Source organism: Cervus canadensis, chromosome 10 (genome assembly GCF_019320065.1).
Source record: "Cervus canadensis isolate Bull #8, Minnesota chromosome 10, ASM1932006v1, whole genome shotgun sequence".
NCBI classification, from domain to species: domain Eukaryota; kingdom Metazoa; phylum Chordata; class Mammalia; order Artiodactyla; family Cervidae; genus Cervus; species Cervus canadensis.
In genome coordinates this window covers 40268828-40287502 of record NC_057395.1, presented here as the reverse complement: position 1 = coordinate 40287502, position 18675 = coordinate 40268828, and the positions used below count along the sequence as shown (strand labels likewise).

The 18675-nt window shown below is 46.9% G+C and overlaps 1 protein-coding gene and 1 long non-coding RNA gene across 2 annotated transcripts; one reads left to right on the top strand and one right to left on the bottom strand.

The window, feature by feature from the left end:
• Positions 1 to 301: 301 nt before the first annotated feature.
• On the top strand, positions 302 to 16990 carry LOC122448248. The gene is made up of 3 exons (XR_006271555.1): positions 302 to 311; positions 13242 to 13246; positions 16856 to 16990. It is a non-coding gene; the product is annotated as an uncharacterized LOC122448248 (long non-coding RNA).
• Positions 2602 to 6628, bottom strand: SCP2D1 (SCP2 sterol binding domain containing 1). The gene has a single exon (XM_043479425.1). It carries the CDS (start codon positions 3280 to 3282, stop codon positions 2812 to 2814), a length of 471 nt encoding a protein of 156 aa, XP_043335360.1. The 5' UTR covers positions 3283 to 6628; the 3' UTR covers positions 2602 to 2811.
• Positions 16991 to 18675: the final 1685 nt, after the last annotated feature.

Here is an 18675-nt window from a genome sequence, read left to right as displayed (position 1 = left end):
GTAACCCTTCCCTCCCTCCCTCACACCCCTCCAGACCACCTACCCCATTTCTAAGCAAACTCATCTCAGGGCCAATCCCCAGAGGTATGAGCAGGACCATCAGGGGACACGCTCGGGCCAATCGTGTCCCTAACAGCAGCCCCCCAAACGCCTGACACCCATAAATGCAGCTCAAACAGCAGTGCCTGGACTAGGCACAGTAAGCGGTCTCTCATATCATCCAAAGACTCTGAGATGCCCACGGTGACCCCAGGCAGGGGCACCGGCAGCAACACCACATCATTTACCTCCTCATCTGTTGAGTCACCCAGGTGAGCCAGGAAGCTCCACACCCCACTCCCAAACCATCAGCGATTCCTGACCACAGAGCTGAGGGTCAACTCAGCCAAGGGTCTCTTCGCTTCCCTCTGAGAAGATGAGATTTTGACAGCAATGAGCTCCTTCTCTGCCTCATTCCAACATGGAGAACTTCGGATACCTTTGCAGGGGCAACAGGTCAGTGAGGAAAACAGATACACGATGAGGTCGGAGGATGACTCGTGCCCAGGGGAGGCTTGAGTCTTAAATTCTCTTTATAAAAACTTCATTTTGTGTGAAGCAATTATCCTTCAATAAAAAAAAAAAATCTTTTTTTTTCTTTTTTATTTATTTATTTTTTTGGAGGCTAATAACTTTACAATATTGTATTGGTTTTGCCATACATTGACATGAATCTGCCACAGGTGTACATGTGTTCCCCATCCTGAAACCCCCTCCCACCTCCCTCCCCATCCCATCCCTTTTGAATAGAGGGCAGCAGGCTTTTAAGACAGTGCTACTGAGTTTATAGGGCTTCCCTGGTGGCTCAGATGGTAAAGAGTCTGCCTGCAGTGCAGAAGACCCAGGTTCGAACCCTGGGTGAGGAAGATCTCCTGGAGAAGGAAATGGCAACCCACTCCAGTATTCTTGCCTGGAGAATCCCATGGATGGAGGAACCTGGCGGGCTACAGTCCATTGAGTTTATACTGACACACAGTAAACTGCCTATGTATGTAAGTACACAATCTGATGTATGAAAAACACATAATGCCTGTGAAACCGTCACCACCCTCAGGACAATCAATGTATCCACCACCCCAAGTTTCCTCCCCACTCCCCACCCATCCCCGTCTCCTGGCAACCACTGATGCCACTACAGTTTACATTTCTACTATGTTACATGAGTAGACCACAGGTACATACTTGGTTTTCTCTGGGCTTGCTCACTCTGCACAGTTCTAACATTCAGCATGTGGTTGTGCCCACACTGAAAATCCAACCCCATTTATTGCTGAGTAGTATCCCAGGGTAGAACGCCCTGTGATCTGTCAATTGGTGATGGACATTCAGTTTATCTATAGTCTGCAACAATCACAAATACGCTGCCATGAACATTCACGTACACATTTTTATACTTGTGTGTACGCTTTTCTCTTGGGAAAATACCTAGGGAAGGACTAGCTGGATTGTTTGGCAGGCATGTATTTAAGGATGGCCATTTCCATGAAGCTCCTGGGTGGCTTTTGGAGGGTCCACGCTGTGTGTGTTTAACCTACAAGATAAGGTGCACACTGGTCACGAGGAACTAATGACCCACACACTCACCCACAGGGAGGCCTCATCAGGCTGCAGCTGCTTCGTTCCATGTGTGGAGGGGGTTCCCAGAAGGGAATCTCTCCCAGCATCACTTCTGATTTTGTGAAACGCTCAGCGCACAAGCTCCTGATGCCAGAAATGGCCCACGAGAGGGCTGTGTGATCTGTCTGCGGGAGACCCTCAACATGTTGGAGCATCTCACGGGTCTAGAGCAGATCAGTTGTGATCAACACTGAGAGCTGTGCGTGGACCACAGCAGGGGTTCTGCAAGGGCGGTCCCACCAGCGTCACCTGGGAGCTGGGCTAGAAATACACATCCCCCCTGTCCAAACCTACAGAGTCGAAACTCTGAGGGGAGCCCAGCCATGTGGGCTTCCAGGTAATCGGATGCATATTCCAATTTAAGAACCAGCAGCCTAGAACATCTTTCTTTTAAGCCCTTCGACTCTACCGGAATTAAATCCATCAGAAGTCGTGTTACATCAGGGGCACATCCCCTCCATGGCCTCATTCCATCCCCACAGCTGTGGAAAGAAAGTGAAAGTGTGAGTCGTACCTGACTCTCTACTGCCCCATGGACTGTAGCCCACCAGGCTTCTCTGTCCATGGGATTCTCCAGGCAAGAGTACTAGAGTGGGTAGCCATTCCCTTCTCCAAAGGGTCTTCCTAACCCAAGGATCCAACTTGGGACTCCTGCACTGCAGGCAGATTCTTTGCCATCTGACCCACCAGGAGCTCACCCTTTTAGAACACTGCAACCCTGTGTTAAAGTCTCAAAGAGCCAGGCTGCCAACTGGAATGCAGAAATGCAAAGTGATGGTCATCACTTCTTGCCCAAAGACAAGACTCCAAACAAAACGAAAGTTCTAGGAACTCAATCACTGAAGCATTTAAACCCAGCTGTCAAAACCACCTGTGTGTCTACCTGGGGTTTTCACCCTAGCAAATTATGACATAAATAAATCTAAGGAAAGAAAAAGACAAAGATTTTAGGTGATACACTGCAACTCTCTTTACTGCTCTAGAACCCTCGCTCCAAATTAACACATCAGCAGGAACATTAATCAAACTTGAATAGGAAGAATTTGAGTAAAAATATTGAATACTTTTTGTTTTAATCTTCAGCTTAAGCATGATTGCTGCTTGACATTTTAATCGGAGAGAAGGTCTGCTCATTTTCCTGGTATTTCGGCAGGCTTACCACTTAGCCCAGTCCTTGAAAACTCTCTCCAGCTTCTGGCCAAGCAGAACTTTGCCGCTCACTTTGAACTTGCCGGCAAGGAAAGCCTTCTGAGGGTTCATTTTGCCCAAAATCAACTCCATGAAGACAGGCTCCGGGATTGTGAAGACGGTGTCCGCTGGGAGCCTGGCAGGTCCTAGATACGTGTCCCCAGAGCCGTTCTTCAGATCAATGGTCCACTGGTGGACAGTCTTCCCATCTTTGGTGATGTCCAGCTGGAAGATGGCATTGACTTTCTTCACCAGCTGGTCCCCCACTTCTTTGACGTGCTGGCTGATGTCCTCAAACACTGGGACGGTCTGGAATTCTGACAGCGAGAGAGGGTGTGGCACGGCGGGTTCTCGACCAGGACCCAGTTCCTTGAACTGGCCTGCCTGAGGCCCGTCCCCTGCCTTGATCTTGAGCTGATGGTCAATTCTCTTCCACATCCTACTGCACTGGTCCTCCTGACCTTGCCGACTGGTGTGTGAGCAGCTGCGGCCAGGTTAATATGCACAAGGTCAGATTGTGACATCAAAGGCAAGGCCAAGCGGGGACTCAGGCTACATGTATGTGCCACAGTCTCATTGGCTGAACGGGTGCTAAACATGTGACATGGGGTTAGGGCTCGGTCAGGTCATTGTGACACAGATCCACACCACCACTCCCCTAAACCACAAGGTCCCACAGGCCCAGCCCAGAAAGGTCTGGACCCCAGGCTGGGAATAAAGGAAACGGGCCCACAGAAGGTTCTCTGGTGACATGAGCCCTGTCTTTTCAACAGTCCTAACTGAGAGAGCACTCATTCTGATTCTTTCAAAAGTAGAGATCCTTAAGGTCCAGATCCTGGTGCTTCACCTGCCTACTGGGGAGCGGGAAAAACTGTTAGAATAAAACAGCTAGTGGAGGAGGGCTCAGCACCAGGACCTGCGCTAGAAGCTTCCAGAAGCAGAGTGAGAGGGGAAAAAGGAAAGAAACAAATATCCCTGTGGTCAGCAGAAGACACTGCTGGTCTCACAGGATAACTGCAGACACTATCACAGCCCTCACTCCGAGCCACAACACCGCTGTAGGCACTGCACATGTATTTTATCAACACAGTTAACTCTCCATATAACTGTCTGAGGTGGGTACTGGTATGATCCTCATTTTACAGATGAGGAAGCCAAAGCAAGGAGAAGTGAAATGACTTTCCAAAGCCACCCAGTGAGTTGTAGGGCAGCCAGGTTTAAACAGAAGTGACAGAAAAAGGAAGTGACAACCCACTCTAGTGTTCTTGCCTGGGGAATTCCATGGACAGAGGAGCCTGGTGGGCTACAGTCCATGGGGTCACAAAAGAGTCGGACACGACTTAGGGACTAAACAGCAACAATAATAAGTACTGGCAAAGGTGTGGGGGGAAAGAAGCCTCCTACACTGTTGGTGGGAATGTAAACTGGTGCAGCCACTGTGGAAAACAGTACAGTTTCCCTAAAAAACTAAAAATAGATCTACCATATAATCTAGCAATCTCACTCTTGGGCATATATCCAGAAAAGATGAAACCTCTAATTGAAAAGATATATTCACCCAATGTTCACTGCAGCACTGTTTACAATAGCCAAGACGTGTTAAGTTGCTTCTGTGGTGTCGGACTTTGTGCGACCCCATGGACTGTAACTGGCCTGGCTCCTCTGTCCATGGGATTCTCCAGGCAAGAATACTGGAGTGGGGTGCCATGCTTCCCTGATGGCTTAGATGGTAAAGAATCTCCCTGCAATGCAGGAGACCAGGGTTCGATCCCTGGTCGTATGAAGGCATGGAAGTAACCTGAACATCCACTGATAGATGAATGGATAAAGAAGTCTGTATAATCTCCAAATTCACATGCTGAAACACTAACCCCACCATGTGATGGTTTAGGAAGTGAGAGGTGATCAGGACTAGATGAGGTCATAAGGCGGAAGCCCTCATGAGTGTGGTTAATGCCCTAATAAGAGTTACAGGAGAACTTGCATCCCCTCTCTCCTCCCTAACTTGAGGATACAGTGAGAAGTCCACAGTCTGTAACCTGGAACAGAGCTCTCCCAAGAGGCTGGCACCCTGATCTGGGACTCCAGCCTCCAGAACCATAAGAAATAAATTTCTGTTGTTTATAAGCCACACAGTTCATGGTATTTTTATGACAGCAGCCCAAGCTAAGACCTGTGTACACCCAGAAAAGGGCGAAGATCAATAATATTAATCCACCACGCCCACAGGAAGACAGTGCCAAGCCCTGAAAGCCTTTCTCACTGGAAAAAGAGTTACTGCACTATACCAAACTCATGTACAAATATATTTGTAAAGTCCCAGTAACTTAGATTACATATACATAGAACAGAGATCATCCCTCCCAAAAGGCATCACTGGCCAGTGTAAGGGCATTCCTATTCCAGCTGAAGACAGGGCCGAAGACAGGCAAATAGTTAAAGTAAAACAGTTGTACTTATCTTTCCATACCTTATATGCATGCCCAAGTGGTAACTTTTTAATTTTGATAAAATGTGTAAGATATGCCTGCCCAAAATTAATAAAACTGATTGTGAATAAAATAACAGATAAAGTTTCTAAGAAAAGTGATGCATTTTTCTGACGTTCCTGACATTATTCAAAATGTTTTTCAGAATACCTCTTTATGACAGCTGTCACAGACCAAGGCTCAGCCGGTAAAGAATCCACCTGCAATGTGAGAGACGTGGGTTCAATCCCTGGATTGGGAAGATCTCCTGGAGAAGGGAAAGGCTACCCACCCCAGTATTCTGGCCTGGAGAATTCCACAGGGTCACAAAGAGTCAGACACAACTGAGTGACTTTCACTTTCACTTTTCACTTCACTGTCAAAAACAAAAGCCGAGTTCTTTTACTGCCTCATATCATTCAGGATGTTCTCAGCTATGAGCACCAAGAACAGCCACAATTCTACAGGCTTCAACCCTTCAACTTCACAGTCTCCCTTCCCGTGACGAGAACTGTGATCTCCCATTAAAGAAGTCCTGAGGTGGGGCTAGAGGGACCAACCACGGGGCACAGCTCTGGACTGGGGTTTTCCATGACTGAGGGGTTTCCCAGGAGATATGACCTTCAGTGCTAAAGCCAGCAAGTCCCAGACAAGCAGGAGGAGCTGGCCACTCCAGGGTTGGTTCCTTGAGCAGCTCAGTGAGTCTTCAAGCACCCAAGGTCCCTCCTTCCATTATCCTGCTAGACATTCCTCTAAGGTCAGTGACCCTTGTGGAGGCAACACTTTGGGGCATCATTCAGTAGAACAACAAAATGAGCCACCTTCTCCTACATGTACTCTTTACCAGAAGGGCCTATTCTCCCCAAGTCTTTCAGCAACTTCATGCCTGTCTCATGGCCAGGACCATGCTTATCACCCTTGGCAGGATCAGCTTCTGTCTGTGGCTGAAAAATGTCACCTACCAGATCAGTAAACCAAAGGTATTGTGGCCATCAAGCCCTCAGCCACCCCTTAGTGTGTGCTCTGAGGGGATTCAGGATAGAGAAAAGCAGGATACTGGCCCTAGATAGCTGGGGTGCAGACCAAAGCAATGATTTCAGTGAGCCCAGAATCTCCCATCTTCCCAAACACAGAAAAGCAGCTAAAGTCATTAACTTGCAGTGTCATGTTTTCTTAATGAACAGTAACATTCTGATGTTCCACTACAGGGTTTTGTTTTTGTTTCTTTTGTGGTGGCTCAGCCAGTAAAGAATCTGCCAGCAATAGAGGAGACCCAGGTTCTATCCCTATGTTGGGAAGATTCCCCTGGAGAAGAGAATGACTACCCACTCCAGTATTCTTGCCTGAAGAATTCCATGAACAGAGGAGCCTGGTGGGCCCCAGTCCATGGGGTCACATAGAGTCGGACACGACTGAGCAACTAACTTTAATGGACTTCCCTGCTAGCTCAGACGGTAAAGAATCTGCCTGCAATGTAGGAGACCTGGGTTTGATCTCTGGGTCAGGAAGATTCCCTGGAGAAGGGAGTGGCTATGCACTCCAGTATTCTCGCCTGGAGAATCCTATGGACAGAGGAGCCTGGCGGGCTATAGGCGGGCTGCAAAGAGTCGAACATGCCTGAGCACACACACAGAACTCCTATATATCCTGGCTCCTCTTCAAAGCTGTCCCTCAGGGCCATCTGAGAGGCTGTCTTCCCAGCTTATGGTTCTCAATTTTTAGGTTGTGCTTTTCTCTTTTTTTCAGTCCAGAGGTTCACAGAGTCACCTTTGAGGCCAGACTCAGCCACCTTTCCCTAACTTCGGGGCTGCATGGAGGAACGTGGAACCCAATAGAGGTGCTAGAGAAACAAAAGGAGGAACTAAGAGTGAATGGCACTCATCCTCTGAGGTAGGTGTCTCCTCAGGAGTCCCCTGAGAGGCAGGGGTAAGAATGACACAGGCCAGGGACCTGTTAGAGGGATGCGACCTTCCTCACATCGGGGAAGAAGCTGGCTACATAGTTTCCCTGCAGCCGCTGCTTGCGTCTCGGCAGGCCCTGAGGGGAGCTGAGCGGCAGCCCAGCCCAGAGGTCAGGGAAGCAGTGGGCAAACAAGGAAGCCCATGAAGTGACCAACCAGGTGAGCCAGCAGACCCCAGATGTTCCCTACAGGTCTAGAGCACCTGGGCAGCCGCACCCACATTTTCCTCCAGTAGAAAGACTCCGTGCTGTGTCATTTCTGCCTCCCAAGGCTCAGGGGAGGTCAGCACCCCGTCCTCACCCTGGAAGTCTGTGGGGATGGGAATTCTGGAAAACATAGTTCTAGCTCCACTAAGTTGTTCGAGAGCAAAGCTGGAGCCACATCGAGTGCTTTGATTTTTATAAACAAAATTCATGTACACACTGCTATATTTACAATGGATAACCAACAAGGACCTGTCGTATAGCACAGGGAACTCTGCTCAATGTCATATGCCAGCCTGGGTGGGAGTGGGGGTTTGGGGGAGAACAGATACCTGTACATGGATGGCTGAGTTCCTTCACTGTTTACCTGAAACTATCACAACATTGTTATTTGGCTATACTCCAATACAAAATAAAAAGTTTAAAGTTTGAAAAAAAAAGAAAAGCTTCAAACTAACTCTAAGGATAAAGCGGCCCAACAGGCTGAGCACTGGCATCTAGCTACGGTGGAGGAAGTGTCATTTTATTCTCATTTTCTTTCCTCCTTTCCCACTCACTGCTGTGGACTCTGGTCACCCCATCAGAGCAGAGCAAAGCAAAGTAAGAAGGACAACTCGCCATGTCCCCAGCCACTCCCTCTGACACACGGTTTGGAAACCCTGACGACCCCCCTGGAGAAAAGGCTGATGCAGTCAGTCGCAAGAGCTGGGTCAGCCCCTAGGTCTTACTGAACTCAGTACATCAAGAGCACTGTGCCTATGGAACAAATCCTGGTAAGTTCCCCTGGCTGTTTTGAAAGATTCATCAACCCTGAACAAGGAGAGGGCCAGGGGTGCAAACCAAAGAACAAGATCTCTGCCAGACAAGCAGGAACTGTGCCTATCTCAGAAGGATGTTTTTGGTACAGTGTGTTATTTAACTGTGGTCACTGTAACTGTGGACACATCACAGAAGCCCGAAAGCTGATGGTTAAGAGAGTCTGTAAAGATCTTGTAATTACCCATTTAAAAATGAGGACCTTTACTGATAGACACAACAGGAATGAATATCAAAAATGTTATGCCAAAAGGCTGCATAATATATGATTCCCTTTAGGAGAAGGGGGTGGCAGAGGACGAGATGATTAGATAGAATCACCGACTCAATGGACATGAGTTTGAGACAACTCTGGGAGGTAGTGAAGGACAGAGAAGTCTGGCATGCTGAGGTCCATGGGGTCGCAAAGAGTTGGACAGGACTTAGTGACTGAAGAACAACAAACATGAAGTTCTAAAACTGGCAAAACTAATCTATAATGGAAAAAAAGTCAAAAGAATCTTTACTCTGGGGTGTGAGGGTGAGATTAACTGGGAAATGGCATGAAGAAACTCAGGGGTGATGGGTATATACATCTGTCAAAATTCTCCACAGAGTGATGTGTACTCACGCTTGCAACTTGTTTTGAAATGCAATAAAAGATAAGATGGATTGATGGATGGATACATAGACACGTAACAAAACAAATACAGCAGAATACGGTAGAATCTAGGTGGGGGGTAGATGAGTTGTCCATGAATCAGCCTAGTACTGAATTATAGGTAGATGTCAACAAACTGACTGGTGAAAAGATGGGGGAAAGGCTATTAGAAAAGGATTCATAAAAGTTACAGTCATTTAGAAGGCAGGTCAGACATTCAGAATACACAGTATGGTTCACACCATTCTTTTTAAACATATGAAATACAATCACCCTGTTGAACTCAGTTCCTCTTAGTTACTAAGTGCTGGTTATGTGACGATTCCAAGTTGAACACACAGAAATTTTGTCCCATAGCACATGAAGGATCTCTCTCTACTTCTCTATTCGGCAGCCTTGTTATCAGTCATCTATAACATAAAGTACTGCATAACAAACCATCACATCTCAGAGGCTCACAATAATAAGCAATTATTTCTTGCTTACATGGCTTCAGAGAGGTTAGGGATTGGCCAGTCTGGTGGGGGTCCACTGGCCTAGGCTCCAGGCCCTGTGTCTCTCATTCTGCTTGATCAGCAGGCTCTTAGGGGCAGGCTCTTCTCACCACGAAGACCACAATACAAGAAGGCAAGACCGCCTGCACAAGTACGTGCCAAGACTCTGCTCACGTTTCTGTTAAAGTTCCACTAGCCAAAGGAAGTAACACAGCTAAGCCAAATAATCACAGCTCCCTCATTCACCCAGCTCTGGAAATGGAGAACTCACCTCTTCATTTATCACTGCAAGAGATTCAGGGGCAGCTTCAACTCGGGGTTGAGTGACGTGGAGTCTCTGTCTGCTTGAATGGCCCCCTCCACAGCTTCCACTGCACAGGAGAAACAAATCTCAAGTGTGTAACCACCAATTCCAGTGAACTGTTGTATTTTGCCTCTTCAGCTCCCCTCAAGGTAGAACCCCGAGGGGACAATTACAAACATCGGGCCAAGAGATAGAACACAGGGCATTTCTTTTTCTGCCGCAGGAGAAGTCAATTAGGGTTTCAATTTCCACTGTTAAATGTCACCTTTTTACAACATCCTGGAGGAGAGCCGGCAGCCCTGTCCTTAGGGGGCAAAAAAAACTCTTTCAAGGAAAGGCTTATTGTCTAAAAAGACACAGAAGGGTCCAGAGATTAAAGGGCCCACTCAGGCTGTCTGGATTTCCTGGAGCTCTTGGTTTCTATTTCCAGCTGAACATCTGGCTCCCTGGTAGCCCCCAGTGAGTCTTTTGAGCCTCCCTGCCTCACTTTTCTACCGGTTGCAAGAAGAGATAATAAACCAGGCTGCCACACAATGCATATATAGTGCCCCCAAGGAGTGAGGAAGGGAGGCAGACTTCTCAAGGAGAGAGCTGTCAGCATGTTTTCTCCTGATCTTCAGGTATCTCCAGTGTCTGGAACCCCTCATTAGAGTATGTGGTCCTTCCCCTGAGAAGTCAGATGAGAGACAGAATCAATGGAGCCAAGAGACTCCCTTCTCTTGTCTCTGCTGCAAGGCAGATGAGTCAAACTGCATGATGACTGGTCACTCTTCTTCACTCGCTAACACTCTGCACCCTATTTTCAAAAGAAGGAGCATGTTGTTGGCGTGGCTGAAAGACTAAACACTCCCACTCCATTGCTACAGCCACTAGTGGGTATTTTATCACAATTTCTGTGCAGGAACTTTCTGTCCACAAAAACCCTTCCTCCACCCAGATGGGTGAGACTGAGAGTATCTCCAGTTTCTAAAGTTAGGTCATAAATCGCTCTCCTGCTTGCAGGGTGGTGTTGCCCCTGAAAAGATCCCATCTGTTCATGGTCTGCAACTTATTTTGAAATGCATTCAAAAATCAAGAAGGGCTTTTAATTTTTTTTTAATTATTTAAAACTTTTTTTCTGTTTTCAATTATAGGGGAACTCATTTCCTCCCTCTCTGGGTATTTCACCCTCATCTATAGAACAGGAACATTGGTCTCTTCCAAAGTATTAGGAGGAAGGACAAGGGCAGCTGGAACTCTCATAATGCCGCCAACAAGAATGCCAAAGAGTTCCACTCTGGGAAAGAGGTTTCAGTATCTAAAATGGGTAGGTTGTTTTTTTTTTTTTTTTTTGGATATATCTGTACAAGTGGAATTGCTGGACCCCAGACAATATTTCCAGGGATATACCAAACAGAAATATCTACATTTTTTCTTAAAAGACACTTATTAGAATGACTTTAATCAGCCAAATGTAGTAACCACCCATATGCCCATCAACAGTAGAAAGGATAAATTACAGGAAACTAAACAGCAATGAGAATTAACACTCTACATCTATACACAACATAGTGAAATTCACAGTCATCGTTTTGAACAAAAGAAGCCAGACCCTCACCCTCCCCCTACCAAAAGGAGTTCATACAGCTTCTAGAGAGCTGGTAATTTTCTAATTCTTGATCTGAGCATTTTTAATTTGGGAAAATGTATTGAACCATACATTTATGATGTGTGCTCTTCTCTAGAGATATATTACACTTCAATGAAAAGCTTTAAATACATATGCACACAGAAAAAGTGCCCACAAATCAGAACAGAAAGCATTGGAGGAAAGCATCCACCCAATCTTCCACTCTCTCCCTCCCTCTCTCCCCAGGGGAAAGCCATGGCTGACTGGTGTTGAAGGGGAAGCTGGAATCACAGCCACACAGAGCCTGGGTGACCCCCTCCTCCCCAGGCTCCCAGGCCCTGCTTCGATCCCCTTGTCTTGACTGCCATGACCTGAAACGTGAGAGGCAATGATTCTCCTTTCGTTTGGCCAAGCCAGTGGACCTGCTCTGCAGACCCAAGTACCACTGCTCATGGGCACCCCAAGTCCAGGGGGAAGAAGCAGGGAGCCCTGGCTGACTATAGCATAAACCATGTTCTCTGGTCCAGGGCTGCCAGCAACAGAGGTGCTACTCTGACCTCCAATTCCCATCGCTTACATCTATTTCTCAACTGATTCCAAAGATGGAAGAGGAAGACACGTGATTAATGATCACCCCTTAAACCTCAACAACATCTTCCTCGGCAGTTAAGAAGGTGAAGACAAGAATGAATGTATTGCTCTTATTTTACGAAGCATTAAGACCAGAGGCTGTGAGTTCCTAATGGATCCAAGGAGATGGTGATGCCCCTTTGGAACAAAACCAACTGGGTAATTAGAAAAGAAGAATGCGATTATCTAATCTCCTTCCTGTAAGATTTCCCTGCATTAGCAAGAAATCGCTTTTCTGGGTGACTCCTAAACTGGAGATTTAGAGGTTTTGAATATAATATCAGAGGTTATCCCGTTGCTGAGTTAGATGTCCCAGTCACTGGTTGCCACAGACGGAAGAAATGGGGGGTCACAATATTTTTCAGCTCCTTCCATCAAGAAGTGAAGTCCATCTCTCCATCCCTTTGGTCTGGGTCTGGCCAAGTGACTTGCTTTAGACAGTGGGATGCAGCAACTTAAGACAAGCAGGAGCTTAAAAAGTGCTGCACCATTAGCCATGCCCTCGGATTATTGGACACATTCCACCACTGTCTGAAGAAGACTGCTGGAGGATGAGAGGCCACATGGACCAAGGCCCCAGAAATAGAAGTGAGATGCCTAGATCACCCAGCCCCAGCCAAGAAGCCCATGTGAGAAGAACCACCTAAACAATCCAGAGAACCTTGAGAAATGAAAAGTGTGTGTTACCAGTATACAACCGATTAGAACAGCCAAAATCCACAACACTGACAACACCTAATGCTGGAGGGGACGTGGAGCAACAGGCACACTCACCCCCTGCTGGGTGGATGCAAAATGGTACAGCCACTTTGGAAGACAGTTTGGCAGTTTCTTACAAAACTAAACACACACTTACCATCGGATCCAGCTTATTTTGTGCTCCTTAGTATTTACTCAAATGAACCGAAAACTATATCCACACAAAAACCCATGCAAGGATATTGATAGCAGTGTTATGCATGATTGTCAAAACTTGTAGCAACCAAGATGTACCTCAGTGGGTTAAAAATGGAATACACTAAAAACAAATGAACTATCAAGCCATGAAAAGACACGGGGAAACTTCAAAGCATGTTACTAAAAAGCCAATCTGAAAAAGCTACATACTGTATGAGTCCAACTATATGACATTCTAGAAAAGGCAAAATGATGGACACAGAGAAAAAGATCAGTGGATATCAGGGGTTTGGGGGTAGGGAGGAATGAACAGGTGGAGCACAGAGGATTTTTAGGGCAGTATGACTGTTCTGTATGATACTATATCAGTGGATAGTCATGGTAGTAGTGTAGTGTTAGTCACTCAGTCGTGTTTGACTCTTTGTGATTCCATGGACTGTAGCCCAGCAGGCTCCTCTGTCTACAGAATTCTCTAGGCAAGAATACTGGCGTGGGCAGCCACTCCCTTCTCCAGGGGGTCTTCCTGACCCAAGGATTGAACCTGGGTCCCCTGTATTTCAGGCAGATTCTTTACCATCTGAACTACCAAGGAAGCCCCATATCGATGGATGATGGTGATGGTTTAGTTGCTCAGTCGTGTCCGACCCTTGTGACTCCATGGACTGTAGCCCATCAGGCTCCTCTGTCCATGGAATTCTTACAGGTCATCACTTGTCAAAACCCACTGGATGTACAACACCAAGAGTGAGTCCTTATATAAACTATAGCTTTTAGATGACAATGATGTCTCAACATAGGTTCACTGATTTTAACAAATGTCCCACTTTGATGGAGTACATTGATGGTATTGGAGGCTATGCATGTGTAAGGCTAGGAGAAAATGGGAACTCTCTGCACTTTCTATTCAATTTTGCTATGGACCTAAAACTTCTCTAAAACAATAAAGTCAATTAAAGATAACATGTATTATTCTAAGCCAAACAGTTTTTAGATGGCCTGTTACATAGCAAAAGCTAACTGATATACTGAGTCAACTGTTGAATGGGGAGGAGAATCAAGGGGAATTGAATCTGCCACATTAGAATCACAGACACAAATGAGAAAACACAGGACAAAACGGCTGCCATGGAATCCAGGAGTGAGTACGGTTGCATCTGTAGTTGGGCAAGTTAGGTAAAACCAGATGAAAGTAAGTTAAGCCCAGGTGACACGCTGGGTCTGACATTTTACAAGGACACACTTTTTAGGCCCCATTATGTGCTGTTTTTGTTTTCTCTTCTCTATTAGGAGAACGGACTCCCTCCACTGAGGTTTGATGGTAAAATTCCTATTTCTGGAAGCTTCAAAAGTGGGACAGAAGATAATGAATGCAATCCCTATGTCGACAACTAAAGAGGCAGAGCATGAGCTGCTTGGACCTGAGCGAACCAGCAGGTGCCTGCCTGTCTGCTCCAGTCACCCGATCCCAAAGGGTCTGGTCGTCAGCACCAAGGAGGGGAAAAAAGGAAACAGGAAACGTTGGACATGATGGACTACCCGGAGGTAATTTAATTGGTTCTCTGGAATGAGTGATTCACCACCCCTTTACCTCCTTCACCACCCACCCTGCCTTCAAGCTCCCCTGTCCCCACCACACAACACCCATCCACACACGCACACCAGCAAACAACACAACATTGGGCCCGAGTCTCCTTACTAAAAACCCTGACATCAAAAACCAAGGATTTCTCTGAGCATTTGGCATCATGTGCTGAGAATGTGGCCATGGATGCTGAAACAAGAAAAGTCCCAGTGGATGAAAACCTGAAGCCAGTACTGAAGTCAGATTCCAGCCTCAGCAGCTGTGACTCCTGTCTCAGACTCAGGGCGTCAGGAAGAGCACTGGAGTGGGGTGGAGGGAATAGCTCAGCTCACTGACAGACGGAGCTGGCCACGGTCTCAATATTAGCACCATTTCCTGAACCAATCAGAATTCCACCAAGGCTGTTAACTGGCTGCTGGCCATATGCCTCTCGTTTCCGAATGTGCTTCCTGATTCAACATGGAAATGACAACTGAATTACACGTCGGTCATGCTTGACCTGCCATACCTGAGCCCCTCAATTCACAGTCTCCTCCCACATTCGTAGGATGAGTGGGGAAATGAAGAAAACATCCTGGATGGGTGATGAGATGGCTCTTCCTCTTCAAAGAGAAGACAGGAACAACCAGGGAGCTATGCCCAAACTTGGAGAGGTTTTTCTAGCTCAAATCAAACAATACCTTGAAGATTTCCCTAAATTCTTAATCTGTGACCAAACAGGTTCAAAAAATGAGGAGCTAGGGAGAGATAAATTTGGAAATTGGGGTTGACATATGTAAACTACTATATATAAAATAGGTAATTAATAAGGACCTACCATATAGCACAGGGAACTCTACTCAATACTCTGCAATGGTCTGTATGGGAAAAGACTCTAAAAAAAGAGTGGATATATGTCTAACTGATTCACTGTGCTATACACCTGAAGTGAAGTGAGTGAAGTAAAATTTGCTCAGTCGTGTCCGACCAACTCTTTGCGACCCCATGGACTGCAGCCTGCCACGCTCCTCTGTCCATGGAATTCTCTAGGCAAGAATACTGGAGTGGGTTGCCATGTCCTCCTCCACACCTGAAACTAATACAAAACTGTAAATCAACTATACTCCAATAAAAAATTTTTTTAAATAAGGAGTTGGACTCTAAAGACCTAAGAAACAACTTTTTAAAAACTGCACTGCCAAGGTTTATAAAAACATGTGTGTATGTGTTAATATCCTGTCTCCACCCAAAGTCATGTTATGATATTGGATTGTCTGAAAACTATATCCCTTCTTTCACCAACCTCAATAAAGTGCTGACAAAACTAGGTTATCAGTAGGAAGACAAAGCAGTTGGAATTCTCATACACTGCTGGTGGAAGTACGAAATATCAGGCTTTTTTGCTGCTGTTGGGGACAAAGAGTCTGTTGTTCAACATTTACACTACAGCACTGGGGCTTCCCTCATAGCTCAGTTGGTAAAGAATGCGCCTGCAATGCAGGTGACCCTGGTTCGATTCCTGGGTCAGGAAGGGAAAGGCTACCCACTCCAGTATTCTGGCCTGGAGAATTCCATGGACTATAAAGTTCATGGGGTTGCAAAGAGTCAGACACAACTGAGTGAATTTCACAACTACTGGGGGAGCTAGTGAGTGTTTATATCATGCAGGGTTCTTACTTGCAGACAAGAGAATCCACTGCAACAAGTTTAAGCAGACAAGGTTTATTCTATTAGCTGTCTCACAAAACATCTAAGGGGGCAGGAAACTCAGGTGCTTACATGGTCAGGAGTGATGTAGCCGGGAGACATGTCCCACCTCCCCACAGGAATGTTCCAGCAGAAACCCTACTGCTGTCACCATACACAGTCTGTGATTTTGGAGGTCTGGACAGTGGAAGATCCCATGCTGCCCCAGAAGCAGCATCCATGTGCCGTCTTGTCTCACGTGAACGGATCTGCTTGGAGGAATTCAGCCAAGCGTGGCTCCCCAGCTGCATGGGAGTCTGAGAAAAGGCCCTTTCAGCTTCCCACAACCTACAGCACAAGAAGACATGAGCCAGGGGATTGACAGTGATGGTGAGTGTGTGTATCTCAGGGTGGTACCTGCTACAGTGTATTTGGGGAGGGAGAGTGGATTGAGTCCAGGGGATCTGGGTGGAAGATTGGCAAGGAAGGCTGGAAACGGTCAGTGCCCAATGGAGGAGTCACCTGCGGGCAGGTGAGGACTAATGTTAGGACACTGGCTAAATGTCTCAGAGAGGATGCTGAGAACAAACAGAGCGAGTGAGAGGACCTTTGGAAACACCTCCATTTATGAAGTTAGGTCCAGCGAGACACAGGTTAAACTAAAGTTTCATTTTGCATGAAGAAGAGGAAAAAGGCTTTTTAATGATTGTTTTCACTGTGGGGGTGGGGAGAAGCAGAGGCAGTGAGATAAAATAATAAATTGATGATGTTTTGACATAAGTCACTGTCAGGCTCAAAGGGTCCACATAAGCTCCCTTGGGGGGCGATCAGAAGTCAGTAGGCACCTCTCTGGTGTTCACACAGCACCTCACTTTTCCTCACGGACACCCTGCCACCCCCACTCCACGAAGTCCCATCAGTAAAAGTGCCCTGCCCACCCATACCAACCTGAGCAGTGGGAAGACATCCAAGTCAGCTCCCAAGTCAGGAATCGGAATTGTTTTTAATGAGACAGAGTCGACATACAATATAAAGTTGGTTTCAGATGTCCTATGTTATGACTTGACACATCCATACACCATGAAGTGATCACCACGTTTAGCCTAGGAACCACCTGCCCTCAAAAAGTTACTGCAGTGTTACTGACCATATTCTTTATGCTATGTCACACTCTCAAGGAATCTGAATTGTGAGCCAAATGACACAAAGACTCACCTCCCACCCTATCCCCAAATCAGACGAAGTTATCCCAGAGGCCGTTCCCTACAAAGGTTCCTTCAGGGATCCTCAGGGCTGCCCTCTGTCACTTTTTTTTCTTTTGTTTTTGGTTGTGCTGGATCTCTGTTGCTGTGTGCGGGGCTTCCTCTAGCTGTGGAAAGAGAGGACTACTCTTCGCTGAGGTGTGGGCTCTCATTGCAGTAGCTTCTCTTGTTGCAGAACTCGGGCTGTAGGCACATGGGCTTCAGCAGCTGCAGCGTGGGGGCTCAGTAATTCTGGCTCACAGGCTCTAGGGCACTGGCTCAGTACCTGTGGTGCACAGGGCTTACTTGCTCTGCGGCATGTGGGATCCTTCCTGACCTGGGATGGAACCCATGACCCCTGCATTGGCAGGCCGACTCTCAACCACTAGACCACCAGGGAAGCCCCTTCCTATCACTTTTGAGGTCTCAATGAAAAATGCTTCCATCAAGTCTGTGAGCTTCCTAATGCCCTTCTAATGTTTGTTAGGTTTAAGTTACCTAGTGTCTATTTATATTGTTCATGTGTAAGTGCTGCAGCAGGTCACTGTGGTAATGGCCCCCAGTGAACACGTGCCCCTTCGCAATGGGACATTGCTGCCCCTCCCATCAAGTCTCCATCCTTGAAGTCTATGTCTCCACACCACCTAGATCTGAGCTGGCCTTCTGACTTACTTTGACCATTAGAATATGGTGGGTGTGATGGTGTGTGATTTCTGAGTCTAGGCCTTAACGGGCCCGGGAACCTCCTGGAACCCTGAGGCTGCCATGCTGTGAGGAAGCCCAAGCTCACTGGAGGAGGTAAGCCGGAGAAACAGGCAGCCTGTTGAAGTGGTCATCTAGGTGGGACCAGTTTGGCAGTGACAGCAGACAGAGGCAGTGAATAGGGCAGAGGCAAAGCTACTGGCCAACCGGGCATTTGCAAAGGTCCCAGAAAGTAGCTAAAGTGAAGTGAAAAGTGAAAGTCGCCCAGTCATGTCCAACTCTTTGCAACCCTATGGACTATATAGTCCATGGAATTCTCCAGGCTAGAATACTGGAGTGGGTAGCCTTTCCCTTCTCTAGGGGATCTTCCCAACCCAGGGGTTGAACCCAGGTCTCCTGCAATGCAGGTGGATTTTTTTACCATCTGAACCACCAGGAAGCCCAAGAATACTGGAGTGGGTAGCCTATCCCTTCTCCAGTGGATCTTCCCAAACCAGGAATCGAATCAGGGTCTCCTGCAATGCAGGCAGATTCTTTACCAGCTGAGCTACCAGGAAGCAGGGAGCCCACAAATGAGAACAAACGGCCTTGGTGCCAATGGGGAAAAAGTCAATGTGGTC

Excerpts from the sequence above, each read along its gene's own strand:
- SCP2D1 (XM_043479425.1), bottom strand. The coding sequence starts at position 3,282 with ATGTGGAAGAGAATTGACCATCAGCTCAAGATCAAGGCAGGGGACGGG.